Source organism: Lissotriton helveticus, chromosome 3_2 (genome assembly GCF_964261635.1).
Source record: "Lissotriton helveticus chromosome 3_2, aLisHel1.1, whole genome shotgun sequence".
Taxonomy (NCBI): domain Eukaryota; kingdom Metazoa; phylum Chordata; class Amphibia; order Caudata; family Salamandridae; genus Lissotriton; species Lissotriton helveticus.
The window spans coordinates 112,482,334-112,501,568 of NC_136062.1; the positions used below are offsets into that span (position 1 = coordinate 112,482,334).

Consider the following 19,235-nt stretch of genomic DNA (forward strand, 5'->3'; position numbering starts at 1 on the left):
AAGAAAAGCTTATAGACTGGCATGGAACAAATGGGTTAGCTGGTGCATTCAACGATGTTACGATCCCATTTGAACTGATCTAGTCAATGTCATTAATTACCTTTCGGATCTTTTTACTTTAGGTTTGTCTTACAGAACTGTTAACGTTTACAGGTCTGCCATCTCTGCTGGTCATTCCTTAATTAACGGGATCTCGGTCGGACAGAGTCTTCTAACTAAAAAGATTATGAGAAGCATGAGGGTTTTAAATCCCCCTTGTCCCAAATATACCTCCTTGTGGGATGTTACTCTAGTTCTTCGAACTGTATCATCTTGGGGAGATAATTCTTCTCTTTAGCGCATTTCTTTTAAACTTACTATGTTATTATGTCTAATATCCTTTAAGAGAACTTCAGACGTCAGAGCCTTGGATATTTCGAGTTGGGCTTTTCAACCCGAAGGGGTTTGCTTTTATCTCAAAAAAAGAACGAAGACACTATCTTCCTCTTTCTTTTACCCCTTCTTTCCTGGAAATGAAAGACTGTCGGTAAATGTTTAAAAGAATACAAAAAAAGAACCAAGTATTTAAGATTGAATGAGTCCCAACTTCTATTCTCATATAGATCCCCTCACAGAGGAGTCTCTTCTCCAACTTTAGCTAGATGGGTAAAAAATGTCATGCACGAAAATGGTGTGGATGTATCTATTTTTGGTGATCAAAAGCATTCTGCATGGGAGGGGGATTACAAGATATTCTTAAAGCTGCACATTGGTCTAATGATAGTATGTTTAAATCTTGTTATTTCAGTGATGTGATTGATAATGTTCTTAATGCACTTTACACTTGCATAATATGGCCTCCGTGTCGTGCCATAAAATGTAGATTTTTCACAGCCTGCTGGGCAGAAAATCTGGATTTTATTAAGGACACGGAGGCTAATAAATTGTAAATTGATACTTGTATAGCGCACTACTCACCCGCAAGGGTCTCAAGGCGCTTGTACGAATACCGCTGTGGAACCCATCCTGGCTTTCCCTGTGAGGTGTCCACGCCTGGGCACCCCCAAGGTGGAGGCCAGGCATCCTTAGCGTTGTGGGGGCCATTGTGGAGATTAAGCAAGCTATTGCCCAGAGTTGCAGAGTGGAACTCCATGATTGGAATAGGCACCGAGGCGAGAATTATCAGGTCCGTGGAATTTTTGAGCCCAAGCCCCGCCGAGGCGGGGAATTGAACCCCGGTCCCGGGCTAGACCTCTGCATCAGGGTCTGCCGCTCTAACCATTGAGCCACACTTCTCCACATATTATCCCTCCTCTTTACCCTCCCTTTATAAGTATTGATTTTATGACATTTTATTCTTCTTTTTCAGAATAAAAAATTTTTCTCCTTCGGAGTACCCTGGAGAAGATTATCTTCAATTTTTTCTCATACCTGTTTTCTTCATGAGGATCGTTCTTCGCAGTTCAACAAGAAGGATGATGGATGGTCTCCAAGGGACTTTGTAGCTATTTAGAATGTTGATTGAAGTTCCATGTTCTTCAATTGTTGCTACTGAGCAGTGGTAATAAAGGAGAATTTGCATAATATTACCTCCGTGTCCTTTATAAAATCCAGATTTTCTGCCCAGCAGGCTGTGAAAAATCTAAATTGTCTTTTGTGTGTTTTGAAGACATTCCTCTTGTGACTTGGCCTTTATTAGCCAGTCGTCCAAGTAAGGGAAGACATGCATTTGCTGTCTTCTTAGGTGTGCCGCAACCACTGCTAGGCATTTTGTGAACACCCTCGGTGCTGTTGTGACTCCAAACGGAAGGACCTTGAACTGAGAATGTCGTCCTTCTATTACAAACCTGAGGAATTTTCTGTGAGCTTTGTGAATTGGGATATGAAAGTAGGCGTCTTTTAGATCCAGTGTAGAAAGAAAGTTCCCTTTCTTCAGTAAAGGAAGTACCTGTTGGAGCGTGATCATGCAGAAATGTTCCGAATTTATGTATGCATTGAGAGGTCTGAGGTCTAGTATAGGCCTTAGAGATCAGTCTTTTTTGGGAATTAGAAAGTATAGCGAGTATACTCCTGTTCCTTGTTGATGTTGTGGAACCTCCTCTATCGCATGCTTTTGTAGCAGTGATAGTACTTCCTGTTTTAATAATGTCAGATGATCTTGACTCATTGGACGCTGTCTGGGGGGGATGTTTGGTGGGGTAGCAGTGAGTTCTAGGCAATAACCATGTTGGATAATTTGTCTCACCCACCTGTCTGATGTTTTCCCAGACAGGTAGGAACTGTGATAGGCGTCCCCCGACCGGTGTTGCATGGTCTGGGGGGAGCTGTATGAAGTCACTGGTTTGGGGTAGGAGAGTTGCGGTTGTTGTTGTTTCCGCGACCTCTACCCTTGTTGTTGTTACCTCTGTAACTGCCTCTAGAATTACCTTTGGGTGATGTTGGTGTAAAAGAGGTTGATTGCTGGCTTGTGCCTGTATTCTTTGATCCACCTCTATAGGTGAACCTACGAAAGGAACCTCTCTGAGATGGCTGTTGCAATTCTCCCATTGACTTAGCCGTTTCTGTGTCCTTTTTCATTTTCTCCAACGCCTCATCTGTGCTTGAGCCGAAGAGTGTTTTCCCATCAAAGGCTGGTTCAATAAAGAAGTTTGTACCTCCTGTTTGAACACTGAGACCCTGAGCCATGCATGTCTTCTTAACATGATACTGGTGTTTATAGATCTTTCTGCAGTATCTGCTGCGTCTAAGGCGCACTTAATGGAAGTGTTGGTTATTATCTTCCCTTCTTGTATCAGCTGATCTGCCCTTTTTTGATGTTCCTTAGGGAGATGTGTAATGAGTTTCTCTAACTCATCATAATGAGCTCTATCATAGCGTGCAAGTAGCGCTTGAGTATTTGCTATGCGCCTGCTGTTTGCTGCTTGGGATGCTACTCTCTTGCCAGATGCATCTATTAACTTGGACTACTTGTCAGGAGGAGGCGCTTCTCCTGCTGTGAGTTCGCCCTCTTACGAGCGTTTGAGACTACTAACGAGTCCAGAGGTATTTGTCCCTTAATAAATACTGGGTCTTTTGGGGCTGCCTTATACTTTTTGTCAATTCTTGGGTTTAACACCCTAGCCCTCACAGGATCTTTAAATATGACTGATGTGTGAGTGAGGAGGCCCTTAAGCATTGGTAGGGTCCCTGAAGATTTTTGTGCAGCAGGTAGTGTTTCTAAAAGGAAATCTTCTATCTGAGGTTCCGCATGTAAATCTACCTTCTGGTATTTTGCTGCCCTATTAATCAATTGTGCAAAACCCGAATTATCATCAGGGGGAGAGGGTTTTGAGGGATACAGGTCAGGGTCATTATCATTATCTGACACTGCATCATAATCTTCCCATGGGTCTGTGTCTTCTGGGATAGTATTGTTATCATCCCTAGGAAGGTCCCCATCCCCTGTGTCACTTTCTACATCTGTTTGAGGTGTAGATGGGCGTGGTGTAAAAGGTCGAGGGATAGATGGCAGAGTATGAGGAAGAGGAGAAGAGGGTGTGTTGATAGGCTGTGGAGAAAGGGGAGGAGTTGTATTTGTCCCCATTGTTCTCTTCTTAGGAGGAGGAGCTTTCTCCTCCAACGGTTGAGTCTTCTTCTTTTTAGGTAGTTTTGTCCCCACCATGCCAGTTTGTGGATCAATTAATAAAGTCCTTTGTTTTGGATCGGTTTGTTGCTCCTGTGTCGGTACCGAAGTCATTGGGTCCGATAGGTGCCATTGCTTCTGTGTCTCGGTTTTATGTGTTTTCGGCACCGAGAGTTTGCCCGAGTTCGATTTTTTCGGTGTCGAGGGAGTCTTCGACGTTGAAGCATGTTTCGAATTCGACATGGAATGGTTCGACTTCAAGCTCTCTTTGGTATGGAGCTTCGGTGTCTATGTCGATGTCGACTGTTTCTCGGATCCGACATAGTGGGAAACCGAGTGTTTCGGTTTCGTTGCCGAGCCAGAAGGCGGGGCGTCGGAAACTTTATTCGGTTGTCTGACCGGGCTCGAAGGCGGGGTCGACACCAATCGGGGTCAGTTTTTTGGCAAAGGGACGTCGCCACTCACGGTTTCATGAACGTTGACTTCTCCGACATCAGACTCGTCCGCTTCTGACCCCGACCCGTCCTTATCTTCTTCCTCCTCCTCGGGGTGTTCAACCTCGAACAGTTCTGGGATTGCATCTGACTCCATCCTCAACATCTCGTGTCTTCGGGCTCGACGATTTCTAATCGTCGACTTGGAGGAGAAAGCCGCACAGGCTTCACAATCCCTGGATTCGTGGTCAGGTGACAAACAGAGGTCGCACACCTCGTGTAGGTCCTTGTGTGGGAATTTAGCACCACACGTTGGACATTTCTTGAATGGAGTTCTTTTCATAGGCCTCCCGGTCCCGTCGACGTAGAGTTGGAAATCTTTGGTGTTGACATCGAAGCGCGTCGAAATGGGAATGAACTCGCACTCTATAAACAATACCGTCGAATTGGAAAGGGAATACGCGCCGAAATATAACTTTTTTCTCGAAGTAGATCCGGAGCGCTTCGATCCTCATCCGAACCAGATGGCGGGAAAAAACAATCTAAGGATGGAGCCGATGCCCATGCGCACTATCACCCAAGGGAGAAGTCACCAGCCTCGTGACTACAAAAGACTTCTCCAAGAGAAAAACAAGTGCAATCATCCGAGCCCAACACCAGATGGCGATCTATTCATAATGTACCATCTGCAGCCCATATGCCTCGAACATATATTTCTAAATACTTTTTTGTGCTTGTGCACTAGACACGTCTCACTTCACACGCGAGTGTCAAATTCCTCACGCCCTCCTTCACTGATGCATGCGAGAAAAAACAAACACTACAACAAAAGAAAGCAAGGATCCCTGGCCATGCATAAAGACAGCTCCCCCGGAAAGTAAACATTTCGGCATTCTCTTCTATTATCGAGAAATGCAGGCACAAAATTCCACAATTCATAACCCATGTCTATACACAGACAAAAGAAAATCTGGTCCGCGTGCAGCGTTCGGTGATTCCACGCTACACAGCCCACCGCCTCTCTGACTTAGTCCTGCATAGCAACTTTTATGTGGTCACTTTTAAAAAAGATTTGGCTAACAACCTCCCGGATCTTCTAGACCCCTGGGTGTAAGGATCAAATACAAAAAGTGCCCGGATTAATGGATCACATTCTTTACACGCAGTCCTCATGAAGCACGGGCCTGAGCAAACCCCTTCAGCCCCCCGCAATCAATGGATGGCTGTTTTGGAGATGTACAGCATTGCGCTGGCAGTTGAGAAAACAGAGCACTATAGGTCCGTTGCGTGCACAGCCTCACTTGGGTCTGAGCAGGACTTCAGGCATGCTTTTAAATTGGTTGATCGCTGCAGAGGGTTCGTATTATGAACTAAGCCAATCCCAGTTTAACCTTTTTAAAGACCACTGCTGATTGAATCACACTCACACGGGTTCAAAATAGCCCAGCTGGGGAAGAGGGAAAAGAGGACTTGGCTTTGGTAACCGCTCCCAGGACGGCTGGGAGGTGAGTAGTTAATAAACGTGAGTGCTTGTTGTCTGTTGCGCAGTGATAGGTTGTTCTGAGCTTCTCGAGACAGGGAGACAGGATTGTTAACCAATCAGGAGCTCGTCTACACGTTCAAGGGAACATGTCTTGTTGCAGTAGTGTGAACATAGCTCTCACAGTAGCACAGGCTTGTACCAGGTGGGTAAAGTTATTGTTGAGGAGGTGAGCACAAGGAAACCTAATAGAGATGTGAGAGGCGAGGAGGAGGTGGGATAAGTAGACAAAGTATTGGCGTGAAAGGGATGAAAGGTAGACTTGTTTGAGGTGCCGAAGAACAGGAGGAGCTGCGGGCGCGGTTGCGAGCAGCAGCATATGTTTCCAATTATCGCGCCCATGTCAGGGCACGATAATTGGAAACATATGCTGCTGCTGCGAGTAACAGACACCAATAGGCCATGGGTGGAGCAATGCGCCCGCCTTTGGCCAATTGCGTGCTGTCTTTGTAAAAAAGACGCATGTAAAGGCCAATAGAGTGGCCCAAAAGGAAAAGCACACGCTGGTGCGTGTGCAATTCCTAAACCCCTACAAGAGGTCTCTCGCGGTGCGAGACCTACAAAGGACTAAATGTTAAATGCAGCCAATCAGCTGCTAGCACCCTCTAGAACAATCCCAGCAGAGGCAGTTGTTCTCAGATTTTCCCAGCACAAGTGAGGAGTGAGTGTCTTAATGAATAAAATGGAAACAGCCTCTACGGGAGAAGGGTGGGTGCATATGAATCAATGAAAGATACCAATACTGGATAACCACAGTTTCAGGTAAGTAACTTATTTTATTTTCCAGTATTGGGGTATCATTCATAGATTCACATGTCTGAATCAGAGTAGCAAGCAGTCACATCCAATCTTAATTTGTCTGTTGTGGATGGTGGGTGACTTCTATCACTTAGCAAACCTAAACATTTTCGAGGTAACCTGACAGAAAAAACTTCTGAGGGCTATAGATGTGCCCATTGTTTTGTTTATCAATGTACACAATATACTTTTAAAAGAAAGGTAGATTATGCCTTATATACAAGCCTTTCCATATACACAGCATTAACAACTGGAAAGGAAAAAGAGACAAGAGCGTAGCTAGTAGTATTCTTTAGTTATGCTTTACATCTTCCAATACATGTCAGTATTTGAAATTACCAAAAGACTATTTCCAAAGGCCGGAAAGAGGCTTACATTACTGAAAGAGATGGCAAAGCACTGCCTGTTCAACCGCTGCATCTGCATCTTGTGAGGACTCCCTGCAGTAGTGCTGCGTGAAGGCATGAGTGGTCCTCCTGATTGCAGCACCACAGATCTTCTCCAGTGACACTCTTGCCAAGAGGGCAGCTGAAGTAGCGGCAGCACTGGTGGAATGAGCCTTCATTGTCCTTTCCAAAGGTTTGTTGGCTTTGACATGACAGAACTGTATCGCAGCCGAAATCAATTATGCAATAGTTGCTTTTGCTATTGCAGTCCCTTCTCTGCCCTGGCAATAGGCCACAAATAATTGATCAGCCTTTCAAATGTCCTTTGTTCTGTGAAGATAAAAATTTAAGGCAACACTTGATATCCAGCGTATGCAGGGCTTGCTCTGCAGGTGTTCATGGTTTTGGAAAAAAGGATTAATATCACCGGCTCACTGAGATGGAATTGCGATGGTTCTGAAGGGGAAAAAAGTAGGATTAGTCCTCAGGATCACAGTGTCCTCCTTAAATATTAGGGATAGTTTCTTACAGGTGAACGCCAGTACTTCGCTTACCTTCCTGGCTGAGGTGATGGCAAGCAGAAGGGCAACTTTCCAAGTTAAGAATTTCATCTCAGCTTTATGAAGGGGTTCAAATGGTCTTTTTATAAGTTGTGCAAGGACTACGTTGAGGTTCCATTCCGGTGGAGGTGCTCGCACAAGAGGGAAAGTACAGAAAAGCTGATTCATAAATTGATTAGGCTGGAGGCACAAAGAGAAAAGGCACTAGAAGCTCTTCTATAGCGATGGAAGCCAAATGCATCTTAACTGAAGCAAAAGCTAAACCAGACTTTGCCAAGGAGAAAAGATATGGTAAGATCTGTTGAGGGGAGACTTGAAACGGATGTAGACCACTCGCTGGCACCAAAAACAGAACCTTTTCCATTTTAGTTTGTACATCTTGTTGGTGCTGTCCGCCCTAGATTTCTAAAGGATACTTCTACTATCCTAAGAAATATCCATGTCTCTACACTCTAAGAATTCAGGAGCCAAGCGTGCAAGTGCAGAGACTCCAGATTCGGATGGTGCACTTGACCGTTGTCCCTGGACAGGAGAGGAGGAAACCGCTACAGACGTACGGGTCCGGCTTCTGAAAGGTGAAGAAGTTCCGGGAATCAATGCTGTCTGGGCCACCTGGGTGCAATGAGAATCAGGCGACATCATTCCCGCTTCATCTTGGTCAGTACTCTAGGAATCAACGGGATGGGGGAAAGGCACAGGCATATATCCCTGACCATTGCATCAAAAGGGCATTGCCCGATGACCAATGCAGGGGGAACCTGCTAGCATAGGATCAGCATTTTGCATTGATGTTTGTGGTAAACAGGTCCAGAGTTGGCTTTCCCCATAGTGCGAATACTCCATCTAGCTGGAATTGGTCGAGTTCCTATTCGTGGCAATTGTCGGTAGCTCTGCTGAGAGCATCTGCTAGCGTGTTGTGTAAACCTGGAACATGCTCGGCTCTGAGAGAAAGCCTGTGCTGTGTCACCCAGGTCCATAATTCTTGTGCTTCCAGGGAAAGCGTGAAAGATTTGGTCTCTCCCTGTTTGTTTATGTAGAACATACTGGTGGTGTTGTCCGTGCAGACCAGTACTGAAGCACCTGCTATTCTCTGCAGGAAAGCCTGAAAACAGGAATACAGCCTTCAGATCTACGCTGTTGATATGACTGTTTTGAGAAGTGGACTATTTGCCTTGAATTTGGAAGTTGAGCAAATGACCTCCCCAGCCTTCCATGGAGGCATTCGTTGTCAGGATGTAATCTGGTATGTCTTACAAGAACGGAAGTCCCTTTGAAAGGTTTGGTGTGGTACCACCATAACATTGATATCTTCATGGCTTGAGTAACCCGAAACATATCCTCAAAAGAACCTGTCGTTTGAAGCCATTGCTTTTGCAGTTCTTCTTGGAGAGGTGCATTTTGAGTCTTGCCAAGGGAACTAAGTCTATCGCTGATGAACACATCCCTAAGAGCAAATTATATTTCCTTACTGAAACAGACTTTTTTCTTGATATGGCTATAGCCATGTACCTTAGACGTTCTTTCGACAAGAATGCTTTGCATTACATTGTGTCCAATCTTGCTCACAGGAATGGAATTACTCAATTGAGAATAAAGGAAGACTTTGCGATGTTCACTGTCAACCCCAGTTTGCTGAACAGCCGAAGACATGCGTTTGTGTTCTGTGTTGCTTGCTTTGTTGTTGGTGCATTTAGCAGCCAGTCATCCAAGTACGGGAATACTTGGTGACCTTGAGCGTAGGGCTGCGGGCACAGGTACGAGGCACTTTGTAAATATCCTAGGTGCCGACTTCCGATGAATGGGGATGAGGAAGTATGTGTCTTCCAGAACGTGGGAGGTCATGAAGTCTCCCTTGTTAGGACGTCATAAGATCTCAATCAGAGTTACCATCATGAAAGTTTGTTTCCTCAGGAACTTGTTTAACTTACTGAGATCCACAATTGGGCTCTATTCCCCTGACTTCTTCATAATCAAGAAGAAACAGGAGAAGAAACCTTGCCATCTTTGCAGAGTTGGAACCTTCTTGATGGTTCCTTTTGCGAGCATAACTTTTGCTTCTCTCTGCAATAAGTGAAGGCGAGGGGGAGGGGCTCCCCTGGGTGGCGTCGTTGGAGGTTTTTGTATGAACTCCAGTGTGTGACCGAAGGCAATCACATCCAGCACCCAATGGTCCAATATTATACTCTCCCATTGCCAGAAGATACTGGCTATCTTTGCACCCACGGGAGGGGGAAAAAGATGGGGAAAGCTGGTACCCTGGTGGGATCATTGGTTTCTTGCATTGTCCCTGCCTTGGGTTGATGTTCCTTTATGGCCCCCTTGGCGAGAGAAAGCAGCTTTGGCCGGTTGACGGCAGGCTGATAGGACTGCCTATATTGTGGCTGATAGGGCTGGCACTGGTGTGCCCTCTGGAAGTTTACTTTGTAAGTGGTAAAACTACGTGCTTTGCCCCCTGAATGCTACTTTCCTGTATTGGAGGGAACCTAAGAATTTCACTGTATCCGTGTCCTTTTAGATGGACAGAAGTGCCTCATCTATATGTTTGCCAAGCAATGTGTCCTCATCAAATGCCATATCCAGAACCTTTGACTGGACCTCCAGTGTAAATGTGGTTGCTTTCAACCACCCTTGGTGCCTTAAAAATGCTGCACTTGCCAGTTGGCGGAACCCCTGTGCTGGCTATGTCCATAGCGATTGTCTCTGAGGCTGCCCGCTCTCCTTCTAAGAGGATCTTTCTGGCTTTCTGTCCTCAGGAATGAGGTCTAGTAAAGAGGCCATATCCGACCACATTTGTCTATCGTAGCTGCCGATGATAGTTAAAGCGTTGGCTGCTTTTATGGTAGTTGCAGCAATGGTGGAAAAGCGCTTCCCTATGATGTCTATCTAACCTCCTTCTTTGTCCGGAGGAGTTGAGATCGGGGTGGCAGGGTTCTTAGATCTCCTTTGTGCCGCCTGCAAAATTACAGAATCCAGCTTAGGATGGCCTGTCAGACAGGAAGGCGAATTCTCTTGGGCACTGTAGTTTTTCTCTATGTGAGAACACTGGTGGTATTGTGGCCGGGATCATCATTATCTTTATCCCCTCTGGCCAGATGTAGTCTATTATTGGAATTGTGCTTACTGATTTTCTGGCTGCTTCTTTAAAGCATACATGAAGCAGTCTGTATGTGTAACATCCATGGGGAGATGGAATGTATTAGAAGCCCTTTCCATTAAGCTGTGGAAACCCCCTATGTCTTCTGGCAGGTAATTTACTGTATGATGTGACGGGGGGGGAATGTGTAGAGGGGGGAGTGAGTGGGAATTATGCAGTCCTCCCAAGGGTCTGAAGCCATTGTTTCTGGAATTTCGCCCTCTTCTCTCTCCTCATCCGAGGAGGAAGGGTTGACCGGATCCGGCTCTTGCATAAAATGTTGTGCCACTGTAGGTGTTGCTGGCGAACTTGGTTTCTCAAGGACCTGTGGTTGCACCATTGGCTCCTTTGGAACATATTGAGATGGAAATATTTGTTTGTAGTCTGCCAGCATAGCTTGAAGATCTTGAATCAAAGTTGGTGGCAGGTGAGCTATCTCTCTAGGGCAAGGTTCATACTATTCATAGTTTTGATAATGACAGGGCGGTGCCAAATATGCCTGGTAGTATTGCTGGTCCTTTTAGTCCTCGTCCTGGCACTAAACGTACAACCCCGAAGGACTATGCACCAATCCATTTATTCCATCATCTTCGTCCGACTCCTGAAGATCCAAACAGTGTGAATGAGGCAAAGGGGAGATCTTACAGTAAGCTGCATCTCAGGATGGAAATATTTCTTTGTCACCTTAATTATTGTCAATGGTGGTGTCGACAGACTACTGGCCACCGGACGATGAAAACCCGGTCTTTGATGGTATCGTCACCAATGGTGTAATTGTCGAAGACTGAATCGCAACTGACGATGACCTCATCGACTGTGTCGTTGTCTCTGTTGTCGACGGTGTCTGCGACAATAGTGACGTTGACGGTGTGGACATCAATGGTATCTTCCTCGGCTTTGTCACTGTAACCCTCACCGACTGCACAGATGGGACGGACGTTGATGATGATGGCGTAAACAATACCTTTGTTAACAGTATGGGCCCCCAGATGGCCACTGTCGTCATCGTACCTAACGTTGACAGGGCCGACAACGTAAGCGTGTAACTTGTCGTCCACAACAACCCAGTGACTATCATCCACAGTAGCGTCATTGATGGGGATTTTTCAGTTCTGCTCTTCCCCGGATCCCATGAGGAGGCTTTACTGTGCTTCTTTTCTTTCCTCACAGGAGCAGAGGAAACAGAAGACGAAAGCTCAGAGGAGACATTGGAAAGTTTCTCCTGTTTTGAGCACTTGCTTTCTGGAGAGGGTTTTAGGTGTTTCCTGCCCTCTCCAGAGTCTTTTTCTTGAGATTTTGCTCTTTTGAGAGGCTTGGATGACCCATCACTGTCCTCCTCCAATGGCTTACGGTGCTTTGTGGACTGCAGCCACAAAAGCAGCCTCTCTTCTCTATCTCTTAAAGTTTTAGAAGAGAAAGTGCAACAGATTTTGCACCGTTTTACCTCATGGCTGGGTGAAGGCAATACATGCAGTACTTGTGAGGATACTCAACATGGAGTCCCTTCTTGCCATGGGTCTTGCAGGCTCACAAGAGTCCTTGCCTATCAAATATGATGAAAATAATTTTTTCAGAAGAAAAACCTAGAAGGTAGAAGAAAAACTGAGTAGAACTCAGGGAGACTGTCTTCACGACATGCAGTGAAAATCGGAGGAAAACTGCCTCTGCTGGGAATTATTCAGGCATGTGAATCTATTAAATTTACCCCAATACTGGATAAGCAGGCAATACCAAAGGCTAAGACTGCATTTTCAAATTTTGTGATTTATAAAGGATGCCAATGCACTGAATCAGGAGAGAATCTCAACAGAACTATGTGGGAGCCCATCAACATTACACCGCTCCCATTAACATCGTAGCAGTCACTGTCCCTCACAATAGTCAGCATACATATGGGGCAGGCAGACTTGCGACGACAAGTCTCACACATTACAGGTGAACTATGCATGTTCACTACTACCCTTCTCACAGTGTTCTGCCATTAGATATGCCTGCAGGGGCATTCCCCAAATATTGGAGGTGTCCAACAGAGATCCAAAAGGGCCAGATGTATGCCATGCTTTCATGATAACGATAATCACAGTGCAAATTATTCATTTAGATTACTTTTTATTGCAATTTATCTTAAATTGACACGGGGAAATCTGACATGGGTCTGATCCCTATCCCTCTTTCCCAGCATCTGGAACTTAGATGGACACTTGCCATCTATGAAAAGGTCACCAAGGAGCATACAGAACTGGTCTGCTAAAACCTGGTAACAACTCCATTCACTGTTACTGAAAATCGAGGACACATACCTAATAAAACCAGCAATGGCTGTCATGGTATCCAGGACTCACTGTGAAAATGCCCTACTGCTTTCAGCGACAGTTTCAAGAAATAAAACAGATCGAGGGTGAGTTGCTGACGAAGTTTTTGCTCATTATTTTGTACAGTGTGTCTGTGCTGAAGGCAAGATGGAAATGGTTTAGGGCATAAAAGACAGATAAATAAGTTACTTAACTTTGGTATGTGGATACTCTATGTAACCGCAGATTCCTCACCTGTCAAATATTCTCCAGACATTAGACTGGATCCCGAAAGCTCTCAGTAAAGCTCCTGCATGCCACCAATTGGCCCCATGTGGCTCTGGGCCAGGTCGACCATGCCCCAAAGTAGTAGAGCCACATATAAATGCCATCCCTGCCAGCTAATGTCAGTATCTGGCTGAACTCTTTCTGCACTCTCAGACATGGACCATTTACCAGTTGTCAGTGCCAGTACGCAGATCTCTAACTTGGGGCTTCTTAAGAAGGGCCACTTCTAAGAATAAATACATACATTTGTGACTTTCCTAAAGCGAAAACGGTAGTGGTACACTATGGATCTTTTAAGCCTGTATTTGGTTTATGAGTAGCAGGCAATGCACGTGCCAGCTGTAGTACGGTTTGTGGATGACACCACTAATATCACAAGATAAAAATAGAAAATAGAAGGAAATAACATAACAATTAGCGTTTGTGCTCTACGTACATACCAAATGTGAGGTCTGCGGTTACAATGCTGCTAGCCATAAATTGATTAGGGATATTGCTGGCACCAATATTTTCCTCACACCCACACCTTGTGGCCATGCAGCCTCCTCAAGCACTGCTACATGTATGCACTGTAAGCACATAGGCATGTACCACACATTCATGGAACCTGCATCTTTTCCAAGTACACTTTTAGTGTTCATTTGGCATTCAATCAGATGGATGCTATGGGCCTTTAACTAGTTTGTACCATCTCTGGCCTACACATACTTTTACTCTATACACTCTTGGCATCAGGTGAATGTAATGCATTGATAGATTCTCAAAACGGGGTCTTTGTTGTACTTTAACTTTAAAGATGACCAATGCAGTTACGGGAGACTTAAAAGCATAGGGCCCTCCAAAGAGCAATAAAAAGGTTCTACACCTTCAAAAATGTTGATGAATATTGGAAGAACAATCACACAATGCAGCACTTCATCATAGCTTTCTTAGTTTATTTATTTATTAATGTGGTTGCTGAGACCTTGAAATGTAGTCTGGTTTCGATCCAATTTTATGACACTTCTTCCCGTTTTTCAGGTTTATTCAACATCTTCCTCTTTAATTTTGCTATTTCTTAAGTTGTTTTCACACAATATCTCCTTTGTTAGGAGCCGCTTTTCTGCCAGGAAAATATAATTTTTCAACATGGTTAGGGTTGGTAATGTTTTGTGTTCACTTCAATACTTTTTTGTTTTGTTTTATCTTATCCTTTTATTCTGGTTCTCATGATAAGCTGATGCCACGTAACTCTAGAATAGAATTTTCACTGCCCATAGTCTGCATCACCAGCATGTACCACCCTGGCCACTTTACTATTTGTCTGGAAGTTCGTTAAGGATTGTACGTGCCTCCATGTCTAGCTCAAGAAGGTTTCACATACACCTCAGGAGGCTGAGTGGACACCTCAGTCCTTCAGTTGGCCTCTTGCTCGAGGTCTGTTTCCACTCAACATTGACAATGATCTCAAAACTGTGAGAATGTCCTTGAGAGCGAGAAAGGTACTCTACACTAAGTTGGTGGCTTCACTATTACGGATGTAGGGGTGGGTGGGAATAGGTAACAGACACAAAGTCCTTTTTCAATGCAATCCATGAGGTCATCATCGATGCTTACCTTGAAATCTGACCATGAAGTCAAATTGTAAGTCATCTATGATGTCAGCAGAAGAGCAACTTTGAAAAAGAAAGGTATTGTTGGTTAGCTAGCTAAAGAACGAAGGAGGGAGACCAAGCGAAAGTGACCCCAAATACCAGTTAAGTTTGGCAAGGCAATCTTCTCTCCTCAAAAGTTGTATTTTAGGACTCTGGAGCACATGCCAGAAACTGCAGAAACACGTATTGAACAGCATGCTGCAAGGGTGCAGTACCACAGACAATTACTGACTGTCTTGTGGACTTATCGTCACAAGGGTGCAATAGTACAAGGCATTACTACATTAGCAGGGAGTGAGTCTCTCTCTTACCGCAGGGGTGGGTTGGTCCCTTGGCGGCTAAGTAAACGTGGTATGATGAGGATGGACGAGGCAGTAGAGTACTCAACTTTTAAATGTAGTTGTGCTTCACTCTTTGTATGTGTATTCAGGAGTGCATTTCATTGTGTAAACATTCAGTATTTTTCCATTTCAAATTATGCACAGTGCCGAGAAAATATTTCCACTGCTAGTCTCTACAAAACTACACTTGCTGTTTAAAAAAACCAAAAAAACTGAGTTGCACTTGATCGCACTGTTGATGCGGGCTCTCCCGTCTTGCCCTTTTAGTAAAGACTCAACTTTTCATGAGCATTTGCAAAGTTGTATTTCTCTCTAATTGGGTTCACAAATATTGTGATCCAAAAAAGGTGTATTTATTTTATAACCTACATCTTTTAATGCACCCACTCTACATTGTCCTCTGATATATACCGGTGTCAGACCTTGGCGACCTGGTATCTACTAGACCTTTCACACTCATTTCCAGATCCCAAAGGGCAGCTCTTCAAATATGACTAGCTGCCTCTCACCAATCAGGTGACTAGTTTGAGATTTTTATTTTGGGTGCAGAACTGGGAATCCAGATCATAGAATATATTTTGATATTTCGAAGTTTTTGAATGGGCCAACAACATCCAAATAAGTGAGTATTTTGCAATGTGGATTGTGTGCCAAACAGGATATACACTCTAGCACTTTTTTTTATGTGATCTGGGGCAAAGAATACCTATGAAATAAATCAAACGGACACACTCTTTTAAGACATGCAGACACTAGACCCCTACAAAGTTTTTTCCGGATTGGAAAATCTAGCTTCAGTCTGAAATAAACATTTGAAGCTGCTCAACCCATTTCTAGCCAGGTGTGTATGGTCTTGTCTTTTATCCAGTGTCTGCCACGCAGGGCTACACTCCACACAGTGTAGGTACTGCTGGCCTGGAACCTGAACACAGGACACTGTTACAAGTCATACACCCTGGATATTATCCACATACATACAAAGGTTCATTACAAAACAGTAAACGTTCACAAACACATCTTTGATTAAAGGTGTTCTGAATTTCTACTAAGAGCACATATTAACTTACATCATAAAAATAGTAATTATTTGGAAAATGTCTGGAATTAGGAGACATTGCAATTAGGCCGGGGCGGTAAATTCCGTTCCGCTCGCGGAATTTGGGTAATTTCGTGTTCCGCAGAGAACGCGAAATTGCCCAAAATCCTGCGTTCCTTGACTTCGCAAAATTGTTTGCTTGTTCGCGTTCTCAAATGCGTGTTCGCAGGATATTTCCCCCCGAGCATGCAAACAGCGATTGCGAACAGTAAAAAAGCATGGCGAACAAGCAATTCCGCGTGTTCTTGGAATTTCTGCGTGTCCGCGGAGATTTTTTACCATTTCGGGAAGATTTGCGTAACGCGGTTACTCAAATTCCACGCACCCCTAATTGCAACGAGGCAATGGAAGTTATGATTGCATAACTAAGGAGAACTGATCACTCTAATGTCTTTCTAGGCTTTGGATAATAACCATATCGTCCTTTCAACTTATGTTCTTTTTAGTAAGTGTCACTAACAGAGTGACACTGTCCCTTAACAATAAACAAGAAGAAGAAACTTTGGGCATTAGTGTGCTTGTGTGTGACTAAAAACTTTTAGAACGGCAACTGTCATATTTTCACACAAGAACAGGAAGTAGCGTGGATTTGGTAGGCTTTAGGGTGCTGTGATGGACTGGCAACTAAAACTGTCCGATTTCAGTTCCTCTATTTCTTAGAAACTACCATAGCATTCATGAGTTTAAGTTTGGCCACTGAACACAAACACAACACACCCTCACTCATGGGCATTCAGAAAAGGAAACATCCCACTGCATTCTATAACATCAATTCAAATGTACAGTATTCACAGATCTTAAACAAAACTAGGATTCATTGTATAAACACCTCCATTTGTAAAAATCAGTTAGAAACCAACCTGGGTCCATATGGTGCAGAGTAAGTCTCACCAAAAAAGTAGCTATAAACATATTCATCTAGATCTTCAAATATTCCAACTCTGGACCTCTGGTACTCTTCAATATCCCCAAGGTACTGTTCCAAATCATTTACAAAATCAGTAAACAGCATTCGATCATGTATGAACAGGCCATTATTGAAAAAGCTTTTGATAAATTTCTCGAGCTCTTTCCAATGATGGAAGTCAGCTACTTCCTGCTGCAGATAACTTTGAACCAAATATGTAAATTCATCTACTTTGATTGGATCAAGAACCTTGTTGAAGAAACTAATAGACTCCTGGTGTGCGCATTCAAAAACACCAGAGCAGCCTTGCGGGTTTAAGTGTGGTCTTTTCTCACATTCCTGATCATGGTTACATTTCTTAGAGTGTTTATGTCGTGAACCTTTTGATTGCGTTTTCGTGGTCTCTGAACTTTCATCTGAAAATTTGGAATCATCAGTATGATGGTAGGCTTGGAAATCCTTAAAATCCGGTTTTGCATTTGCCGTCTTTTCTTTATTAGTGTCATCTTTTCTCTTATTCTGGTGTCCATCAAACATAACTTTGGTAGAGTCCTTAAAGTGCCTGAAAGTAGATTTCACTGAATCTGAGAATTTCTTCAGTTTCTCTTTAACTGCTTGTTTAGCCTGTTTAATCTTTTCTTTGTGGTGTCTCACAAATTCCTTTGTGGAGTTCTTCATAGCATCAAACGTATCCTTAACAGAACCAAAAAAGGAATGTTTGGACTTCTTTTTGCTCTTGGTGTTTTCTCTTTTTCCTTTGTTCTCTCTCGCTTCAATGTACAACCTTTCCCATAAATCAGAGCGTTGTTGCTCAAAGGTGAGTTTTTTCTCGAGTTCCTTTAATCTTTTTTGCATAGTTTCCATCTCTTGGTCGTCAGTCAATGATTTTACATAGTCTTTGTTCCTGAAAGACTGCATATAACTATATTCATTAAGTTCATCTTTCAGGGCTTGTATATTTGATCTTTCTTTGTCCAACTCTCTTTTTAACAAATGTGTCTCTGTTATGAGGGTCTCCTTCTGTCTCAGAACTGTATGACTAAATAGCTTTTCTCCTTCTAGTTGTTCTTTTAGCTTCTGATTTTCTGTAAGAATTGATTCAACATTTGTGTCTTCATTCCTCAAATTTATCACTGGTTTTAGCAGTTTATTTGTACCAAAAACATTTTCTCCATTCTCTAGTGATTGCCTTAAATCCAGATTATTAGCAGCTTGGTTTATCTTAAGGTCTGGAAATGATAACTTCTCATCGTCATGTACTTCCAAACAGGTTACATGTTTCTCACTTTCTACCTAAAATTCAATAAACAAAACAAGGAAAATGTAAGATTTAACTCACAAAACTACAAGCTGATAATTACATTTACTGAGAGTTCACTGGTGTAATTTACATTTGTATGTTAATGACCAAGGAGACCCCTCTGCTTGCCCACCCAGTATTCACCCCTCTATTTCAGTTTCTCTCTCTTAGCTATTGCTCTGCATCCCCCCTCACTCCACATTTAACAATCTCATAACAAATATTTTTGATGTACAAATTTCACTATGGATGTTAAATTTCGTCTTTCAGCTCTCTGCAGTTTCCCCACTCCTTACCCCCTTCTTCAGAAATGTTGCTACTGTATTTTCATTCAAATCGCCTTCTTTGGAATCTTATCTTCTACACTTGCCCTTTATTGAAACAGACAACATAATACTACTGAGTAGTAGTCTATTGTTTGCATTTTAAAGAGGAAAATCGATGAGTGAAGACCTATGATTATTTTGTTTCTGAGTCTGTTATTCATCTCTCTTATTCCTCACCCCATTCTCCCCTCCTCTTCTTTCCCGCCCTTTACTTTACATAAATGGTTCTATCCTCAGCTATCATTTGTCTCATCCTCATTATCTCTTGCAGTCAGTTTTTGATACAGCTCCTTCCATTTAATTACGTCATCACCCACTTCAAAATCCACGTGTACCAGTTACATTCTCAGTTCTTTCTCCAACAGCCATTCAATCATATCTCACACCCATTTCTCTTATGAGGCACCTGTGTTTTGTAAACACAAGGAGATGATGGACGGAGAGCTGAAACTTTTCAGACACTCACGCCCACTCACAGATCTGGGTGGAATCCATCATCATTCTTTAGCTCACTTCGCCACCCCAGTTCAGACCCAGCTACATGCAAATCAGTCATGACCCTGTTTTTAGGTCGAGCGACCTATCTCAATGCGCATGCAC

General features: G+C 43.5%; 1 protein-coding gene across 2 annotated transcripts in view; it reads right to left on the minus strand.

The window, feature by feature from the left end:
• CCPG1 (cell cycle progression 1) overlaps positions 1–19,235 on the minus strand; it is a 387,788-nt gene that overhangs the window by 10,897 nt on the left and 357,656 nt on the right. For both annotated transcript variants that reach the window (XM_078684863.1, XM_078684864.1), the window contains exon 8: positions 16,963–18,302. In XM_078684863.1, the coding sequence (XP_078540989.1) occupies positions 16,963–18,302 (1,340 nt within the window). The remainder of the gene's footprint in view (positions 1–16,962; positions 18,303–19,235) is intronic.